Source organism: Apis florea, unplaced genomic scaffold, assembly GCF_048593485.1.
Source record: "Apis florea isolate Af1SG1 unplaced genomic scaffold, ASM4859348v1 contig_2495_pilon, whole genome shotgun sequence".
NCBI lineage: Eukaryota > Metazoa > Arthropoda > Insecta > Hymenoptera > Apidae > Apis > Apis florea.
In genome coordinates, this window is record NW_028256595.1 from 1,820,408 (window position 1) to 1,840,736 (window position 20,329).

The 20,329-nt window shown below is 38.2% G+C and overlaps 1 protein-coding gene across 1 annotated transcript; it reads left to right on the plus strand.

The window, feature by feature from the left end:
- The first annotated feature begins 10,121 nt into the window (after window positions 1-10,121).
- Window positions 10,122-14,306, plus strand: LOC105736439 (uncharacterized). The gene is made up of 14 exons (XM_086906721.1): window positions 10,122-10,260; window positions 10,340-10,488; window positions 10,569-10,773; window positions 10,897-11,079; window positions 11,203-11,333; window positions 11,422-11,635; window positions 11,722-11,898; window positions 12,000-12,121; window positions 12,207-12,405; window positions 12,486-12,662; window positions 12,786-13,009; window positions 13,161-13,413; window positions 13,530-13,715; window positions 13,820-14,306. The coding sequence occupies exons 1-14, from the start codon at window positions 10,218-10,220 to the stop codon at window positions 13,966-13,968; spliced, it is 2,412 nt and encodes an 803-aa protein (XP_086762847.1). The 5' UTR covers window positions 10,122-10,217; the 3' UTR covers window positions 13,969-14,306.
- Window positions 14,307-20,329: the final 6,023 nt, after the last annotated feature.

A 20,329-nucleotide genomic window follows, 5' to 3' on the forward strand; every position in this document is an offset into this window, starting at 1 on the left:
GACTCACCTAAATTATACGAATCGAGCGTGTTTCGAGCACGCAGACACGGTGGACGAACGCAATGCTCACGAAACCGATGAACGTCAACGATGGGTTACCGTTCCGCTCGAAACGAGGCGAGCAGCTAGCATTTTCGTGAGAAGCCTCGAGGCACCGTCGTCGTCGTCGTCGTCGTCGTCGTCGTCGTGCATCGTTGCGAAAAATCATTCCCGTTGAAGGTGGTTTCTCTCTTTCTCTCTCTCTCTCTCTCTCACTCCTCCATCCCTGTCCGCCTCCTATCGCCTCTCCGTCGCGCAATACGAAACGAGTTTCCAACACGATTCAATGCCTCGGTCTTGCAAATGTGAAAGTACATTACTGCGGGCTCTGAAAGTCGTTTTGCTCGAAGGTTTACCTCTCGAGCGGCCCTGGACCGTTCACCGAGAAAAAAAAAAGAAAAAGAAAGAAAAAAAATTGCGAGTGAGGACGAGGCGTGCAGAAGGCGAAAAATCACCGGGGAACGAACGTACCGAAAAATCTTTAACTTAACGGTTAACCAGTTGAGGAAATCGTTTGCGCTTACGGTCCAAACAAAAGCATGACTTCCCTTCGAAAATGCTAAGAGAATAGGGTCCGATGGAATATATTCGAATCTTTTTTGCGTTGGGATTAACTATCGATATATCGATCCATCATCCATAAATCTCTTCTCGATCCTAGGTAAAAATTCTTTTGTCTGACGAACAATTTATCGGAATTACAAAATCCGAAGAAACTTTTCGGATACTCGATTTTTCGGACTTCGAACCCTTCGATACGTTTCTTTGTCGTCCAACCTTTCTTTTTCTTACCTTCGCTACAGTAAAGATGATAGTCGTATATTGTATATTCGAACACATAGTCGTATTTTTTTACGACTTAGACGTGCTTCTTCGGTCTATCTGACGGATCGACGATGGATTATCGATTTGCCTCGATTTGAAAAATCCATCTCCACTTTTTTTTTTTAAACAGAAAAACATCGATTATGTTTTCTCTTCGTGGTCGCGTGTTTTGATTGTGAAACGATGAAAAATACTTGATACATCGAGAATGACGAGGTCTGTGTTTTTAAAGGAAAGTCAATAGCAACGAGTATAGACGTAATCAAAAACTGATATCAACGAGTCTAGCGTGAGAGAGAGAGAGAGAGAGAGAGAGAGAGAGAGAGAAAGACAAAATGGCGACAAAGAGGGGTAGAAATGGTTTCGAGATGACGCGATTTAATTTCGATTAGCTTCGGCCTCGGTGAATCTTTACGACGCCACAGCATGTCAACGTACGCGCGGAAAAATTATTAAAGATATAAGAGGAGAAATACGAAGTTCGTTAAGTTGCGCTTAAAAAAAAAAAAAAAAAAAAATATCGAGAGAAACCTAGAATTGCATCTTGCTACTCGATCAAAAGATAAAAAGCACGCAGCGTGTATGATATAAAATATTCAATCGTATCGAGATTTAATCTTTTACTATGGGAATTAGACGAGTCGTGAAATTCGATCGAGTCGAGCCTCTTGTCGCGATTTCTCATCGAGACGGCCAAGTTCAACAAGACGTCTTTTCTTCTCGAGCATTGAACATTCGATTAGAAAAGGATCGATCGATAACGTTTTATAACATGGAACTCGAATTTCCAAACGTAACGTTAAACATCGTCTGTCTTAAAAATCGTACAGAACACTGTATATACATATACGATTTAATTTGGAAGAAGAACGAAATTTAATAGAATTGAAAATTTCGTTTTCGATCAAACAAGAATTTCCGATTCGCACGATGACCCGCTCGTTTCCGGTATATCGCGTTTTAATGGATCCTCCCCGATTCGATGACGAACCCGTTGCAACGGCGAATTATCGCCACAATTGATAACAATTTGATTCCCTGTGTCCTCTATATTAGCACAAGGGCCAGTGAACCAGCTCTGTACAGCGACAAACGACAAAGCATTTTCCATCAACGAAATTTTCTTTTCATCGAAAACATCGACACTAATAATAATAATTGGAATTACATATGGATTGCTACTGAAAAGATCTATTTTTCGTTCGGAAGGCGTAATTCGAGCGTATGATCGGATATACTTTGGACGCGGCTAGTGCTCGATCGATAAAGAGTTAATCACGTTACCGAAGCGGCATATAATTTTATTACGGATAAAACGGATAAAAAACTGAATTCGTCGGCTGAATTCTTCCTGATCGTTCATCGGATTTACGAAACGTAGACAATCTACCAGAACGGAAACGAGTCTTATCGGTTTCCTCGAGGCGTTGATATTTGCGCGTTAATTTCGTGTCGTTAAATATACGTAAAACCGGATACTTTCGAAATGTATAGAAATAAATACGCTTCTCGTATTACGAAGAATGTTCCATTGAGAATTTCATTTGATCGAACCGACTTCAGTGATCGTAACGTACGAACTGGAAGTAGATATGGATCAATGATCAAACGTTTTCAAGGTACTGTATGGTGAATTCGTTAGGTATATATTAAATATAACTTTTGTTCTATAAATTTTCGTTATGCTTTATCGAATGCATTTATGAGGAATCGATATAAAATACAAGATTCAAAGATGTTATCGAAAAAAAAGAAAATGTTTTAAATATCACTCTCTATTCATTGAAATTGTCTGCTTACGAAATACGAATGTTCGTAAACAGAAATATAAAATAAAGAAAAATAGTTTTTTTAAGTAGTTTTATAGCACAAGTATATCGTCACTTATATTTATTATTTAAATTATATAAATAAATTAAAAAATACGTTGGAAGAAAAATAATAAAATGAAATAAGAGATTCAATCGTAAACGGAAAAACGGATATATCTAAATTATATCTAAACTAATATTATATACCTAAACATGTATACCTAAATTCCCAGTTGATACATATACAGGAAACCAATGCACGACGTACATCGTTGGTATGGGACAGTCGCGGAAGCGGTGACCCTGCTTGACCGAGTCGACCGCGATCTCGAAGTCGGCCGCGTGTGCTTCACGTACCATTTATCTGTTCTTTTATAACCGGTCACGATAAGCTACCTCTGCCTACGAACGCGACACGATACCGAGCTTAGATAGAGCCAGCTTAATTTTTTCAAACACGCTGTTATATATATATATATATATCTATGTTTAGGAATCGTTTCACGATTCATACCTTGAGCTTATAAAATGTTTGTTATCTGTACGGTGCCGGTCTCAAGTAAAAAAGGGCTGCCGTAAAACGGTTGTAATCACTAATCATCCACGCAGTTGAGTCACGAATAACTATTGCTAATCGTAATTCGTTATCTGCCTGCTATAAACTATGTTTCGATCTACAAGCAAGGAAAGAGGATCAATATTAGAATAAAAGAATAAATGTTATGAACAAGATATCGATAATAGATAAAAATGATTGTAAAGTTCTCTATTAAAAAAGTATCGGACACTGATACGAGCTGGCAAAATTTTTTTTAATCGAAGTTTTTTTAATCCTGCGAATAATTTGAAATTAGATTGCTTGAAAAATGAAAAGCAAATTAAAAATGATCATAGAATAAAACCAACAAGTCAGATAATTTTTTTATTGCGAAGGAAAGAAAAAATCAAAAGGCAACAAAATTTTTCGTGAGGTTGAAGAGAGTGTATGTAGAGAATGATAAATGCGTAGATGACGGTATTTGATAGCTTCATAACGAAAACAAGTAAGAACAATGGAAAGAACAACCGAATTATTATTTTAAATTATTATCTTGAAATAAAATATTTTTTCTTATATTTCACGAATATATTAATATTCAAGATTGAAGATCAAATCTTCGTATTATATATCGTATTTTCAAAAATAGACGTATATATGTATATAAATTCAATAATAATTGAACATAGAGTACGAATAACACGTTGCATATGTGTTTAATGCTAGATATATGTACACGTACATATATAAGAGACGCACCCGTGGAATCGATTATCGATTTAGATGTAAATAGACGCAAATGATAAATTTATCGGCGGTAAGAACTACGAGCGCCGCCTTACCTTTAATCGGCTTCCTTTCTTCTTAATTTTCGCCGAATCGCTTTGCTTTGATTTCATCAAGAAAAGCTTTTGATGACGATCGGTTAGAATCCGCTTTACGTAAACGGACGTCGTTTAAACGCACAATCGATCGAACGTGACTGATACATGTTGAAAATTCCCGAATGCCATAAACGAATATATGTCATTTGTTTCATACGAGTGTTTCTTTATGTCGTGCCTTGAATCTTTTTATAAAGTAATCGATACTACGGTGAATCGTCGCAAATGTATTGCCAACCAAATCGAGAATCCTTGAAAGAAACTATAGCAAACACGCTATGTACATTTTCTCAGACAAAAATAAATTACAGTCGTATCGAATGTTTCTCATGACACATTCCACCATTGTACTTGTTGCTTTTTCAAGCTCGAACAAGATGCATTTTTATTTGTTAACTTTCGTTTGTCTGTATAACATAATTATTTTTACGAAAAGTATTCTTATATCTTGTAATTAGAACTTATAATCGTAACCGTTTACCTTCAAATTACGAGAGAAAGAATCACAGATGAAACAAGAATATCACTGAAAATTTCGTTTAATGGCGGCGTTGCGTCATTTGTTGGAAAAAAATCTAATTGAACGCCATCTACCAACTACAATTTCTATAGCTCTAAAGATAATTAACTGTAAAAAGTTTTATATAAGTTTTATGCAAAAAAAAAAAAAAAAAAAATAGTTTGATTATTTAAATTTTTGTTATCAAAATGAATTTTCATATTTTTAATATCAAAATCTGTTCGAAATAATTTTTTCTATATGATATCAAAATCAATTTCACCATTACAATTATAAATAATTGATAAATCTTATCAAAATTAAAATATCCAAAAAGTATGAAAAAATTTAGATTATATTTAAAATGTGAAAATGATAAACAAATTAAAAAAATTGTGAAATTGTCAATTGTGAAATATAAAAAGTTAGTAATCTACTAGTCTGAAATAAATAACAATTACAATGATATTCCATTACATTCGTAACCAATTTAAAAAATAAATCACTCAAAAAGTATATAACTTACTGTTGGAAGATAATATTGTTAGTCCTCTTGAGGGTTCATCTTATGAAACATATCACGAATGAAACGTGCACTTTAAAAACTCTGATCGAATAAAATATTTATTAGATAATAAAACATCTGTTAAAAGATATTTTGATATTTATGAAAAGTGTTTTTATTTATAATCAAAATTAACGCGCGTAACTTTGATAATTGGAGTTCGCATGACATAAACATAATAAGACTCGGTAGGTAAAGTGAAGCACTGTAGCCATCGTATCGTTAATAACAGAAGTAAAAAATATTTAATTATAATTTTAATATTTTACTAACAATTTATTTTGGTTGTTTTCTTTATTAATTAGTAATAAAGTTACTTATAAATTTATAACTTTATTAATTTTTTTAATTAATAATTCACCATTTTTACTAACAATTTATTTATCGAATGTAATTATTCGTAAGATTATTATATATTAGATTTATTAATTTGCAACGTAATTTATTATCTTTATATTTTCTCAATCTTTACGAAGAAGGAATCAATTTTTGGAAACGAATCTACTTTATCATTGTACGAACACGCAAACTTTATCGATTGTTGATAATACAAGATTTTTGATATAAATATTTCTACGTATGATAAAATTATTAAAAAAGTTCCCTTATTTATTTCTAATGAATAGAATATTTTCTTTTCCTCATACAATTATATGCTGAAAAATCTATTCTATAATTTCAAAATAACTATTACATATTTAAATTAATACCAACTACGATATATAAAAATCGAGAATAATGTATAAAAAAAAAAAAAAAACGTATCTTTCCGACCCATAATTTATTCGATTCATGAACGCTCTCTACAGAATATCGTTTAAAGAGCGTATTTACATTTTTTATCATTTACATGATACACGCGTGAAAGTACAGAAAAGTACAGGTGAAACAGGTATACGGGGGAGTTCTTCCGTTTTTAGTAATCATAAAGCGCAGGTGTACGCCGTTGTGCACAATGAACAATGCTCTCTCGCACAAATACCATTCTTGTAACGGTCGAATGTAAACGAAACAAGATTTTTCCGCCAAAAAGAGGAGAAAAAAAAAAAAAAAAAAAAAAAGAACGGAAAGAGGCAAAAGCCTCTTGTCACGGTGACATCGATAACGCAGAGGATAATACAGGATCGACAAAAAAGCGAGTTTCGGATCGGTGCAATCCGATGCATATTTAACGGCTACGGCTCGGTGAACCCATTGCTAATTGTTCTGTGTCCACTGCTAGAATGTAACGCAAATTACACGAAACAATTTAAATATCTAATCGTAATCGTCGGATCGGAAATACGGAATGGCCGGGAGCGTTGTGTACGCGCTTCGAACACGGGGGGGGAGAACGAAGGGGGTGTAAGGAAGAAGGAAAAAAAAAAAGGAAAAAAAAAAAAAAAAATGCAGGGACAGAGAGCGGCCAACGTTATTTCCCATGAAGCCAACGAAGCGCGGACGTGGAACTGATCGCGCGTGTAAAGTTTAAATTTCGTGAATTCGATAGCTCGATCGAGAACGCGTGCATCGATGATCACGTGAACCATATGGTTCACGTGCCCCCAGCATGGAAATAATGGGTCACGATTACACAAAGAAGACCCTGCCGGGAAGCGAGCGAATTCGAGGCCCGAATTTTACCACATTCTGACTACTATTTGGCTACTTTTGCTACGCTATCTAACACATTTATTTTACTTTGACGAATCTCGTTAATCAAGTTTCTCGTGTCATTGTATCGAATAGATTCACGACAGAGGGATTCGAAAAATTTATAAACCGATATCAATAATTATTATTATTACTTTATCAATCATGGAAGAATGGAAAAAAGGAATTAATGACATATCTCGACGAGGAGTGTTGGAAAAACACACGTTTCACACATCCGCCTGGGGAATGAGAAAAAAATGAAACCTTCCCGACCGGCGGAGAAGACACGTGCCCATCGATCGTTCCTTAATCCGGAAGCACGTACCAACGGAAACGGAATCCTCAAGGGATTCTCTTGGCCACCGTTCCCTACCGGACGTCCAACAATTTCAAACGGTGCGAAATTGCGCGAATTTTTTAACGTACCACGAGACGCTCGTTAAGTGGAACGAAGATGAGAAATCGAATCGCCTAGAGGAGAAAAGGACAGAGTGACCGCAAAAGGGTGGTTCGTTCACGGAACATAAAATTCACGCGTTCGACGTCGCGTTCGACGTCGTTCGTTTCGCGCCTCTGTGCAGCTGTCGCTGTGTGTGAAAACCGTTTCGCTCCATTTCTTCGACGTGTGCTATTTCTTTTCCTGCTCCTTTTTTTACACGCTAATTTCGCACGTATATACGTTATTCGATCAACACGTAGGAATGATAAATGTATCCGCTTCTTGATCCCTTTCTTTTTTTTTCTTTTTTTTTTTTTCATTTCTTCGTTCTTACTTTCGTAAAAATCCCATCGACTTTTGGTTTGGAAGAATGGACAAACTGACACGCGTCTTGGAGAGAGTTTCAACTAGCGTGGGATGAAGCGAATAGACGAGTCGATCGTAATGTATAAACGGGTGGTAATAGGATTTTATCTGACGCGGCCTTCGTTCCGGTAAATTTCAAGCGGCACGCCGTAAAGCGTTATTACGAATTTGCATATCCCTCCTGCAACAAACTCCTCTCCGTGCACCAAGCTTCGCTCGTTAATTTAACTTCCTCCCGCGTCACCGTCCATGGCCGAGCACGCGTGCACACGTAGAGATCCGAGTTGAGCGTGTTGCGACGCAACACAAATTTCGTCGCGATTAAACACGATTCGTCCCCAAAACGAGGGGGAGGGGTTCGAACAATTGTTGTTTCGAAATTTTGATCCTTCGATTCGATTTATTATTATTATTCGGAAAAATATAAAAAAACTTTTTTAACACGTTGCACGATACAGCGTTGCGCGATGAATGCAAAATTGTCGTTCGCCCCTCGAAATCTTTCTCGTGGGACGGGATTCTCGTCGATATACGAAATAATATTCGCGTCACGCGTTGAACAATCGGCATATCCGTTCATCCACCTTTGTTCGTGCCAACCTTTCACGAATCGTGCATTGTGGGTAACCACTCGCCCGTAAAGGTCCACAGAGACGGGGGAGGAGGAAGGGGTTGGTTTCAACCCTTGAAAACAGTGCTTTTTTTGCACAACAGATGGTTGATCGATCGAGCAATATCGATGAATCTGTTCAAGATAAAACTTTCGTAGGCAAGTTTTCGCCGGGCGAAGCAAGCTTACTTCGGCCCCGATAAAGATACGTATCGATGTCGTTTTGTTATACTTTACTTTATTCCGCCGTGGCGGACTTCTTTTCAAAGAGATGAAAAGAAAAGGCCACGCGCCATTTTACACAGATGATTAAACGATCGTTTTTGCAGCGCAAGAGAGAGAGAGAGAGAGAGAGAGAAACACGTGGCGGTTTGAAAATGGGTCTAAACTCCCCCGCAAAGCGGTGGTTTTCCGGCGAATTTGGAAAATCAGGGGAACGAGAACGGACAAATGCGCGGCCGGTTCCGTCCAGTTTTCAACGAATGGGACGCGTGGTTGGATAAACATCGTTGGCGGGCGGGCGGGGGAGGGGGGAGGGGGTGGGGAGGGTCGCCTAGGTAAGAAAACCAGATCGTTTTCGAATCATATTCAAAGGAACATCTGGGCCGTTTCGTAGAAAATTACTTACATTCCACGAATTTCTTCTACGCTTCTTTTCCCAAATGTATAAGAGATTTTCTACTTCTAAAAAAATTAAATAAATAGAACACGCGAGTTTCCTTTTTATCGCTATCGCTCCAACGACCCTGCGATTGGGGAAGACGTCGTAGATGTTGATGTCGTGGATGTCGAGAAATCGGTGAATCGAAGAAAGAAAAAGGAAAGGGAAAGAGAGAGAGAGAGAGAGAGAGGAGAAAATCGGGCGAAACCGTGAATTAGGCAGCTGGCAGGAACAATGACGGGGAACGGAGAGCGAAGGGTTGCGTTCGTTTAATACACGGTTAAATGCGGATTGTCGTGGGCGCGTGCAACCACATCCTGTGCAATTTTTGTCACGCTTGCTACGCTCTTTTTTTCAATTTCTCTCGTTTCTTCGACGCCCACGAAATGAGAGAGGGTTGCGAAATCGCAACCACCCACGAATTTTTTCGATGAAAAAAATCAGGGGGGCCGGTAAGGATCGAACGATTACGGGCTCACCTTGCCGTTGCAACCGCTCTCGTACGCACGAGACGATAATAATAACGAGAGACTCCCCCTCCCCCCTCCCCCCTCCCTCCCTTCTCTATCGTGATCGAAACGAAGAGACGAAAAAAATACGATGGAAGATATACCGTGATCAGAATTGAACAGAAGTATCGTAGAAAAATGTAACGTTTGCTTGCTTATCACATTATATCGCGTTATATACTTGTTGTTAAACGTATCTTATTGTTTAGTTCAATTTTTACATTTAACTTAATTGTTTGTATCGTCGCGTGAGTTTATACCAACGCCGCCGTGACTCGCGTTTAATTTTTGAATATCGATTTATATCGAGATATCCGAGTATTTTTTTTTATGGCAATATTTAATTGATTGTTTTTTCCATATATATATCATTAAAATAGTAGCATTGTTAATTAGAGAGATGTAGAGATGTCGTGTATGTAAATGCGTATAATTTTTAGATATATAGATAGATTAATTTAATCTAATTAATCTTTTTCCGGGAACGGTAAACGAAAGCAATAAGATAAGTTTAGAGTTAATTCTAAGGAAGAGAGCGAAAAAGAATTATACTCGATCGAATTATTTGAAAAAGATAGTACATTCACGAATGCGGTATATATCGATCGATTGAAGTAATATTTTTATCTAATTTCTATCTGGGAACGAATGATAACGTTGGAAAAAGAAAAAAAAAAAAAAGTATAAAGCGATTTCTATCGTCCATCGCGCATCATACGCGTTTCCCCCTCATTTTCAACCTCCTTCTATCGAACTATATTTTAACGATATTTTCGCGAGTGATTCGAGTTATTACAATTTCATAAAAGAGTGAGAATAATTAGCGTGAGAGAAACATGAATCGTGGAAACGTACGACTTTTACTTTTAATCGTTATCGGTGAGTTTAGAATTGAAATTTATACAAGAAAAATTTGTCAAATTCGGATCGAGTATTGAATATACATACGAAATTTCAGCGTTATCCGTTAACGGAACAAAAATGAAAAATGTCTGGCCATCGTTAATGGTGAACGAAGATGAGAGTAAACTGGACAATTTCTCATACGTTGTTAACGACAGAGGTCAATCGTGCATTTTGGCAAACATGTCGATTAATTTCGCGATGGTATGATAAGATGGCAAGAATTAAATACAAAAAAATTATCGATTATCGATTAATGCAAACAATAAATATTTCTATCTCAGGAAAATAAAACTTTCAATGTTCCAAATAATGCTACGGTGCATGGCCATTGTTCATCCGTAGTATCTGAAATGACATTGAGTTGGAAACATGAAAAAACCGATAAAAATAACACGATTAAATTTACGTTCATCAATGATCACACCAATTTCACGGTTTTCTCAATCGAGCTTAATATTTATAAGGACAAAGACAATTTTCCAAATGGTGAAAAGCAAAACGTTCATAACATTTTAAATAATTCTTCTCCCTCTTATTTCGTTACGTCGTATTTTTTAATTTTTACTTTTTTTCTTTTTCTTTTTCTTACGAATACAATGTAATTTTTAGACGGAGATAAATGGTTTGCAGCAAAATCAGATTTGGACCTCCACTTATTCCCTGCATTCTCGAGGAACGGAACTCATAAGTGCGACGAAGAAACAAAAGTGAAATTGAATGGCGTTGAATTAATTGTGAAAAACGTTATATTGATCGCGTTCAATAACAAAAACGATATTTCCTCGCGTAAAGGTGAATTAATAACTATAACACGTTATCCTGTATTTCGCATAACGAATAAATTGTCGTACATCGTTCGACGATGAGGCGAAAATTAGAAATTTAGATAGATAAGAAACATTTACGAACTTGCAGAAGTGACAAAGTGCATAAAAGACGGTGACAAAACTTTCCCTTACGTTGCAAAATGGAAGAATAAGACAATTTGCGGCCTGTTCAGAACATCGGTTACTGTACAGATGTCGTATATGACAAAGGATTTGAAGGTAAAAAAAAAAAAAAATGTAAAACTTGTTAAAACGCTCCTATATTTGGGTCTATCTGAAAATTAATCGTACACCTTTCCGTTTTCAGACGCAAAATGTGAATATAACAGTTCCAACGAGAACTAACGCAATAGAATCTTGCACGACCGACACATTTTACGCACAATTAGTTTGGAGCTCGAAAGAATCGAACGAATCGAAAAATTCAATTTTCTTTTATTTTTCCAAATTAGAGAAAAATTTGCTTCGTCACGTAATAATCAACATTTTTATGGATAAAGAAAATTTCCCGAATGCTATAAGTATGCGTTTAAATTTTACATGTATAATTAAACACGAATAAATCCTCGTTTTTATCCTCGTTATCATTAAACGATAAAAATATTAGATGCAGATAAAAATGTAACAGCTATGAAGTCAACTGATTTGTTCCCCACACCCTTAAACGGAATTTATAGTTGCACGGAAGAAATGGCAATAACGACGGGAAACGACGTGAACGTTACGATAAACGATATTCTGTTGATCCCATTCGACGTGGAAAATAATTTAATGTCGAGAAAGGGTAAAACGTTTCTATCATTATTGGTATAATTATTATAATTAATAAATATGAAAATTACGAAAAGTAGGAAAGGAGAAAGAAACAAATTTTTGCTGTTTCAGTGGCTGATTGTAAAATCAACATCTCTGAATACGATTTTGACTACGTTGTACGGAACAAAGAAACAAATATACCTTGTATTTTGGCGAGCATGAACATATCAATTGATACGAATAATTCGGAAGTAAGATCGAATACGATCACGAATTATAATATAAATTTGTTTCGTTGTTGCTCTAACGATATAATATAATACATTTTTATCATAGAATAAGAATGAAGATGCGATAATTGTCCCGTCTGAAATTAATTCAAATGGAAGTTGCGACGCTAAGAGGTCTGAAATGGAGCTATTCTGGACAAAAAAATCGAAGGAAGGGAAGAATTTGACGGATAATGTTATATTTTATATCGCTCGCGATAAAACTGGTTTCTTCGTTTATCAAATAGAGGCCAATATTTACGGGGGTAAGTTTAAAATTTAACATTTCAATATCAAGATTATTGTGATTCTTATCTATTATTTTGTCAATCGCGATTAATTCAAGATAAGGACACGCGTTTACACAAAATGTCAGACTTCGGCCTCGATCTGTTTTCAACATCCGGGATTTACAATTGCACGGATCATAATTGGGGGATAAAGCTCGAAGACATCGTGCTTAACATAAACAACGTCCTTTTCACCGCATTCAACACCGATGAAAATCTTAATTCGAAAATAGGTAAACGCATCGATATTAATCCCCACCATTTTTTTTTTTTTATTTCTTTCGGCAAACATATCTTGTTTCTTATCAAAATTCAAGAGAGTAGAAAATGCGACGACTTTTCGATTGTTTGAACAGTGACAGATTGTTCGACGAATCCAGAATCCACAACAACTGAAACAAAACCGACGACAACCGAAGAATCACCGACAACACCCGAAGAATCACCGACAACACTCGAACCAGATCCCTACGCGACCGAGTTTAATTACGTGGTGATAAACGAGAAAACACACGTGGCTTGTATCGCAGCAAACATGACGATTTTTATGAAAATACCTTACGAGACGAAAGAATCTCGAGTACGTATATATCTCTTCGAACGATCTTCGACATTACTCGGTGCACACACAATTTTCAGTATACCATACCACGCTCCAATCATATATATATATATATATATATATAAATCATATTTATTTCTATCCGATTAATCTTGATCCCGATTTTTAGACGAACGAAACGATTTTAACGATACCGGCGAATAGCGCGGTATCCGGAAATTGTGGAAACATAAGTTCGATGAAGTTAACCTGGCTGGAAAAATCAGAATCGTATAACGCGTACGCGTCTCGTGATTCAATGTACGAGAACAAGAAAAATAATTCGTTTGCGATTAATTTTCAAAAGGATCAATCAAAGTATTTCGTCCAATCCATCGCGTTGGACATTTACTTGGATAAAACAAATTTTCCCGATTCTAAGGGTAAGACAATTTCGTTCGATTCAAAATTTGTAAAATTTGTATTTAGGGGAAATAATAATGATCTGATAATTGTTGTTATTATTATTATTATTATTATTTTTTTTTTTTTAATTTAGAAGAGAGATACACCGCCGTCGAAAATATCGAAATACTTTCCGCTCCTTTGAACAATCTCTACAAATGCGACGAAAACATCTCTTTATCAGTACCTGTGCACAATGTTAAAAACAATATCGACGTGACCATCGCTAACGCCACTTTGATCGCGTTCAACAGCAAGAAGAAGGTGGCCACGAGTTCGGGTAAACATCATTTATTAAATTTCAATCGCTATATTTTATCGATACTTCACTAATTCAGATTTAACGATTACGTTTGATTTTTCTTTTCTTTTTTTTTTTTTCAGTAATGTGTATTCAGGATACAAGTTCTAACGTTGGATTAATAATAGGATGTATCATCGGAGGTATTATGATCCTCGGTATATCCGGCTTGTTGATGTATCTATATTTCTTCGAATGTTTTTCGTGTTCTAATTTCTCGAGGTCGCGATAATACGAGTCGTTTCTTTGAACGTGGCACAAGTCCATTTTTAAAATAAGTTAACGGGTAGGTTTGATCAAATATGGATGGATCTTTTTTTTATATTTACAATCGCACGCAGTCAATGGTGTACGATATCCTTATAAATTGATAAAAGAAAAAAAATATTATAGTAAGAATTTTTGTGGAATAAGTCGAATTATAATGATTGAGAAATAAGATTGAAAGAATTGATTGATGCGAATAAGTTTCCCACTTATCTAACGAATTTTCGTATTCGTTTGTTTACAAATTCATTACGATTAACAGTCTTTATTTTTCTACATTGAAAAAAATACATTTCGAATATATTGCCAACGCTTGAATCAAAATATAAATTAAAAATTGGTTAAATATTTCTCACGTAAATCTTATTATTAACGAAAAAGTGGCACAATATCGCGTTTGTTGTAAAAAAAAATCGTTCGTTTTCTTTAACATTTTTTTATTAATTACAATTGCGCAATAAAAATTTAACAAGTTTATAGTTTTGCATACAGTACACCATTTTCTCTACCTTAATTCAAACCCTTAAATATCTCAACGTATGAATAAATGAATTCACTTTCAACAACAACCACTTACATACATTAAAATGTACATAGATATATTCGAACGAAATATATCCTGCTATCCTTACACATGGTGCTGGGAAAGTGGCTGTATATTCGTGTTAATTGTCCCGTTTCAGGGAACAATTCGATGCTTCGACCACCCTTCGTGCTTCCGTCACGGTTACGCCCACCCTCCCCCATTATTGTTTATTTTATCCGTATTCCGATATGCGTGTGAACCCCGACGAATCGATTTCAATGCAAAATCGGAAAAATTGCTCGACACAGTTGGGAACAGAAGAATTAATTAAATTAAGAATATTTTATTATTCTATTACATTTTGTACCGTCCCTTCATACGTAAAAAAAGTAAGTTAGTAGATGATTATCTGTGGCTATGAACGAGGAAAAATTTCGTTTTCAAACCCCAAGAGAATTTATTAAACCGGAAGTAACATCAAAATGCCGGATACCACCCCTTCGTTTCGGATATCGTCGTTGCGGATAACAGATGCCGCAATAAAATCCACGATAATCGGTTAATTCATCTAAGGGAGGATGTTTGCGTCGAATCGATCAAAATTTTTATTATCCGCGAGAATAATAAACGGCAATTAGAAAAATATTACTCGTCCACGTTGTATCATTTTGCATTCGATTGCAATTTGTCGTGGAAAATAATCGATAATCGTTTCTCTCACGGTATCGAGCAATTAGTTTTGCCTCATTGGTTGCCAACAATCTCAAAAACCGATTAAATCACGCTTTTCGTTTCGATCGATATTCAATTAATAAAGATGTTCGATTAATAAAGAATTCTTATTAAACATATTTATAAATATTTTTTTCTTTTCCTCCCCGACCGTAAAATTTTACTTTCAATTATTATCATTATTACAATTGGTACGAAACGTCGATCGAATCGAATTGTTTCCCTTCTCCGTTTCCCAACATTTTTCCAAAAAAATGTTCTCCTTCCGAAATACAAGAATGTAATTTCCAAGGTGTTCAGAATTTACCATACCTGCTCACGTTCAAAACGCGTCAGCTGTTCAAGGGGTCTCTTTAAAGTTTAAAGGTCCTGGAAACCCTATTATACACCTCGCTCCTTGAGCCGGGTCGTCTTTTATGATGTCGCACGGATCGTAACGTAGCGCCCATGGAAAAGCACCCACCTTTTTTGCCGGGACGGCAAGTTTCATGGGAAAATGGGGAGGATTTTTCTCCAATGCCGGCAAGTGTTCCTTTCACCTTGTATTATACGTAATCGTGCTTCGATCATCGCCAACTCTACAATTACAATCTTTCGTGGATATGGGAACACATGTAAGTACATCGGTGGAACGCACAAGCTTGAAATCTAAACGATCACGAATAACTTGCTCGATAGATAATTTATCCAGAAAGGTTAATTAAAGGTTAATTAATTTATTTATTTATACATGCGTGATCGACGTGTCATCGTCATATTCGATTCGCAATTTGTCGTTGCAAGGGGATCAAGCTCGTACGGAATAAAGAAAATTTGGGTCGTACTAAGCTCGATAATGGGTCCAATTTGAATTTCTTACCACTGTTACCACGCTCGATGCCGGCCCCAGACAGGATCCCGATATCGATAAATCTTGAAGGTCCAAAGGAGCGGGCACGCGTGCCAGAAGGATCAGCCACGTGGCTGCATCTTCCTTCCAAGAAACGATTTGTGTTTTAACCGAAACTGCTCTTCGTCCACAACCGGCTCCTCTTTCGTACCGTTCCACAACCGATCGCCCGATTTTTCCATCCTGTGCTTTCTTTCTCGTATAAAAAAAGGAAAAAAAAAAAAAAAAAGGTTTCGATTTAATCCGTGGATCAAAGGAATCGAGATCTGTTTCGTAATCGATCTCGCGACACTTGCGTTGACGTTGTAACGAATTTGACGTTGAAAGAGAAACAGGGAGGAGAGAGAGAGGAGAGAGGGAGAAAAAAAGGAAACGCGAAACGACAGTTCAACCGACAGTTTTTGAAAACTTGCACAGGCTTTCTTCCTCCTCCTTTTTTCCCCTCTGGTCTGAAGAAGAGCAGCATCGGCCGCAAGACGTTTTGGAAGTATGAGGGCGCAGATGGGATTGTGTTTAATGAAGTTTGGCCCGAGTTGCACCTGCCACTTTCGAGGCATCTCGGACCGGCGGCCGTTACATCGCCTCGAGCACAATTTAAGAAATTGGCGGGAACCTCGTTCCCAGATTCGATCCTCCTCGATATCTTCGATTCCTCTCTTTCACTCTCTTGTTTTCGTCAATGCGAAATCCTTAACGCTTCGCGAAATCTTTATATCCTCGATGAAATAAATGATAAATCGGAGAAAAGAAAGAAAGAAAAAGGGAAAGAACAAATCCCTTGTCGGGATTCGATTTCTTTGGATCGATGAACAACCCTCCTCCCCGACGTGTGTAGCCTTTTCCAACCATCGGACGGACGTGTCCTTCCTGTTGGACCAGATAGGCGGAAGTTCGGCCGATGATTTAATCGCCTTCCAACATCTGTTCATCGCGATGATTTTAACCTTCAAAGTAAATACTCGATTTGCGAAAACGTGAAAAAAGGAGAAATTTAACACGACTTAATCGAGCTTCCTTTCTTCCCTTGTTCGCGTGACGCCTTTTCGAGGACGCTGGTGTTCGAGGATGATGCCTGGAGGGCTGCCATCCGTCAAGCAAACGTGAAAGCTTGCGCTCCTGTTTGCGGCGATTTAATTACCCCGGGCATCTGGCGATCCCTCTTCCAGCTTCTCTTCTCTCTCTCTCTCTCTCTTTCTCTCTTCCTTTTCCATCCACCCACGAGCCCCCAACCAACCAAACCGCCGACATAACCGCAGCCTTTTATAAAACTAACGGATACAACGAGTGGAAAAGGATGCATCGAGTGTAATACGTGGTATGATTCGAGGCTTCGAAGAAGAAGAAGAAGAAGAAGAAGAAGAAGAAAAAAGAACAGCCGCGTAGCAAATTTTAAACGAAACGGTGAAAAACGGATGACGCGAGGATAACGAGTTGTAGGAAAAATCTGTGGAATCGAAGAGAATTAAAGAGAGGTGGGTAGTGATAAAGAAGAAAAAAGTATCGGTTCGGGAGTGTTTCTAAGCGGCTAACAGCTGTTCCACCCCCTCCTGGTCTCTTCTGGGAGATCTGCTTATATTCGGTCTATCTGAAGGAACTATCGTGCGGAGGTGGTTTCGAGAGGGCAACGAAGGTAGGTAGCTGGAGCAGCTGGATCGGCAAGGACTCGAAAAATCTCTCGGTCACGCCTTCTCCCCATATTGTATTCGTATCTAATGTTGTTCTCTTTCGCTGTCTGAAGAGAGAGAGAAAAGAAAGAAAGAGAGAAAGGAAAAAGAGATCTCGACGAGGATAAATTCGTTTCGTTCCGGCAGAAAGGAAATTATCCGAACGACCCCTAATTCCGAATATTGCACGCAAAATAACTGGATCCGTCTCTTGTCTTTCTATCCATCGTCGAGCTTCTCGAATCTTTCGAACGAGTTCGAATTGTTTCCTGTGTCTATCGCGGGGGAAACTTGTACCTTGTTCACCTTGAATATTAAAGGGGGGGGGGGGAAAAAAAAAGAAAGAAAGAAAGAAGAAAAAGTAGAACAGAAATTAAAGGCTTATCTGTGAAATTTCTTGCCCCGATCCGGCCCGTTTACAGCTCGTAAAATAAATAAAGCACGCACGAAATGTCACGAAAACGGACGTCTTGCCAACGGACGCCATTCTCCCCACCCCTTTTTAATTCGATCGCACGAAAAGTTAATGCCGGGAAATGAATGAAACACGACGTTGCACGCACGTTTTACAAAGTGGAGAGGAACATCCTGTGTTAAACGCTCCATCCTCCTTCTTCTCCACGGTTCGGTTGCACGCACGGATAAACTGCGCCCAATTAACTCAATTATTCGCGATCGTTCTCGTGAAACGCGCCTACTTATATAACCATCGATACTCTGGCCAGGTAATTGTCGCCAGAGTTTACGGTATTACACGGAGATACGTTCGAAAGGTTTCGTTTTCTCGAGAGCGAAGTAAGAAAAAAAAAAAAAAAGATGTCTTTTTACTTTTTCTTTCTTCCTTTCTTCCATTCTCGAGACGCCAGAAGACCTTTTCCCCTCGGCCCGATGATTGAATATTTTTCGTTGGCGTGTGCCGTTTACGCTTCATTCCCTCGAAATTCCAGAATTTCCAGAGCATCTGCATCCGAAGCAGCTGGCCGCGCCACCCCCTTCGCTTATCCTTTCGTTCTGTGAAGCGCGCGACATCTCTCCATCTGGTTATTATCATTATCATTATTATTATTATTATTATTATTATACATGAAAACGAAGATTTCACAGGATTTTTCACGAACGAACGAAGAAAAATATCCCATACGGAATATTCCCGTGAGAATGAGGAAGAGAGTTGGGGGAAAAATCTATAATACGACGATGGAAGAAATGAAGGAAGAGAGATGTAGAGCGATGGGTTTACACGCGCGTTCGAATCGAGTCGAGTTGCATGGTGTAGGAAGATCACCACGCGCCTGGCGTGGCGAACAGATGACCAAACATGTTGAAACGTATCGGGTTTCCTGGTAAAAGCGCATTTGTATATATTCGTGGCCACGCGAAGGATTTCTATTTGTTTTTCGGCTCGCCTCTGATAATCACGTGTGCACGTGGAAAGCCGGCATTGTTTTCTTTCTACCCTCCCTTACCCAGGATACCTGAGTGCACAGGTGATTGCGAACACGTCTCCCTTTGTTCCCCTCTCCCCTCTCCCCCTCCACCACACCCCTCCCTCTTCCGCCGCTCTTTCTTCGTTCCAAAATTTCCACACAACTTCCGCACGGATTCTTCTTTCCTTCCCTTTCCTTTTTTTTCTTTTCTTTTTTTTTTTTTTTTTCAGGAAAAGCTTCGTTTCGAAATATATATATATATATATATATATGTAGGAGTGATAGATAATAATGGATTTCTTATCGTTGCTTGCCCCGAGGACGCGTTACGCTCGCGGCTTCTTCGGCTTTTGATGTTGGAAAAGATAGCGATCGAGCGTACGTTAAATCGATGACGTGGGCCGACCGAGCTCGAGGGGGAGGGGGAAGAAAAAGCCGATCGCCGGTTTGTCCTCCGCGACGAAGTGACGTCTCTGTTCCCCTTTCTTTCGCTTTGGCTGGAGCATATGCTGCCAGCTGCTCGGACCGCTGCCCAAAGGGTTGAGTCTCGAATTTTCAAATTCCATTCTTTTCTTTCGCGATTTCTTCTTTCCACGCACTTCCTTCGCGTCTTTGTCCCGCTTTTGACCGTTCGCCCGCCTCGACCGTTGCCCGCCCGAGCCTCTCTCTCTCTCTCTCTCTCTCTCTCTCTCTCTCTCTCTCTCTCTCTCCTTTTCAAATTCGAACGTCGATTCCACCACGTTTTGTTGTGCACGAATATTCACGTGTATCGAGATTTCGCCTCGTTGTGAGAACAATTTGGGGGGGGGGAGGAGAGGGGGAGGAACTTGGAAAGTTTCCAAGTCGAGAAGATAGGGGGAAGATAGGCCGAGTCTCTCTCCTTTTCGGATTCGACTTCGTCTCGTTGCGCGAACAATTCGGGAGGGGAAAGTTTCAAAGTCGAAAAGGGAAAAATCGGTTTATGAAGGGAGGGAGGGAGGAGGGGGGGGGAGGTTATAGCACATTATCCATTAGAGCGTTCAGAGGCGCGTGGAAAATGATCGGTAATCGTCTTGCGTTTTTATTAAAGCCGGTGGTATTAACTACAT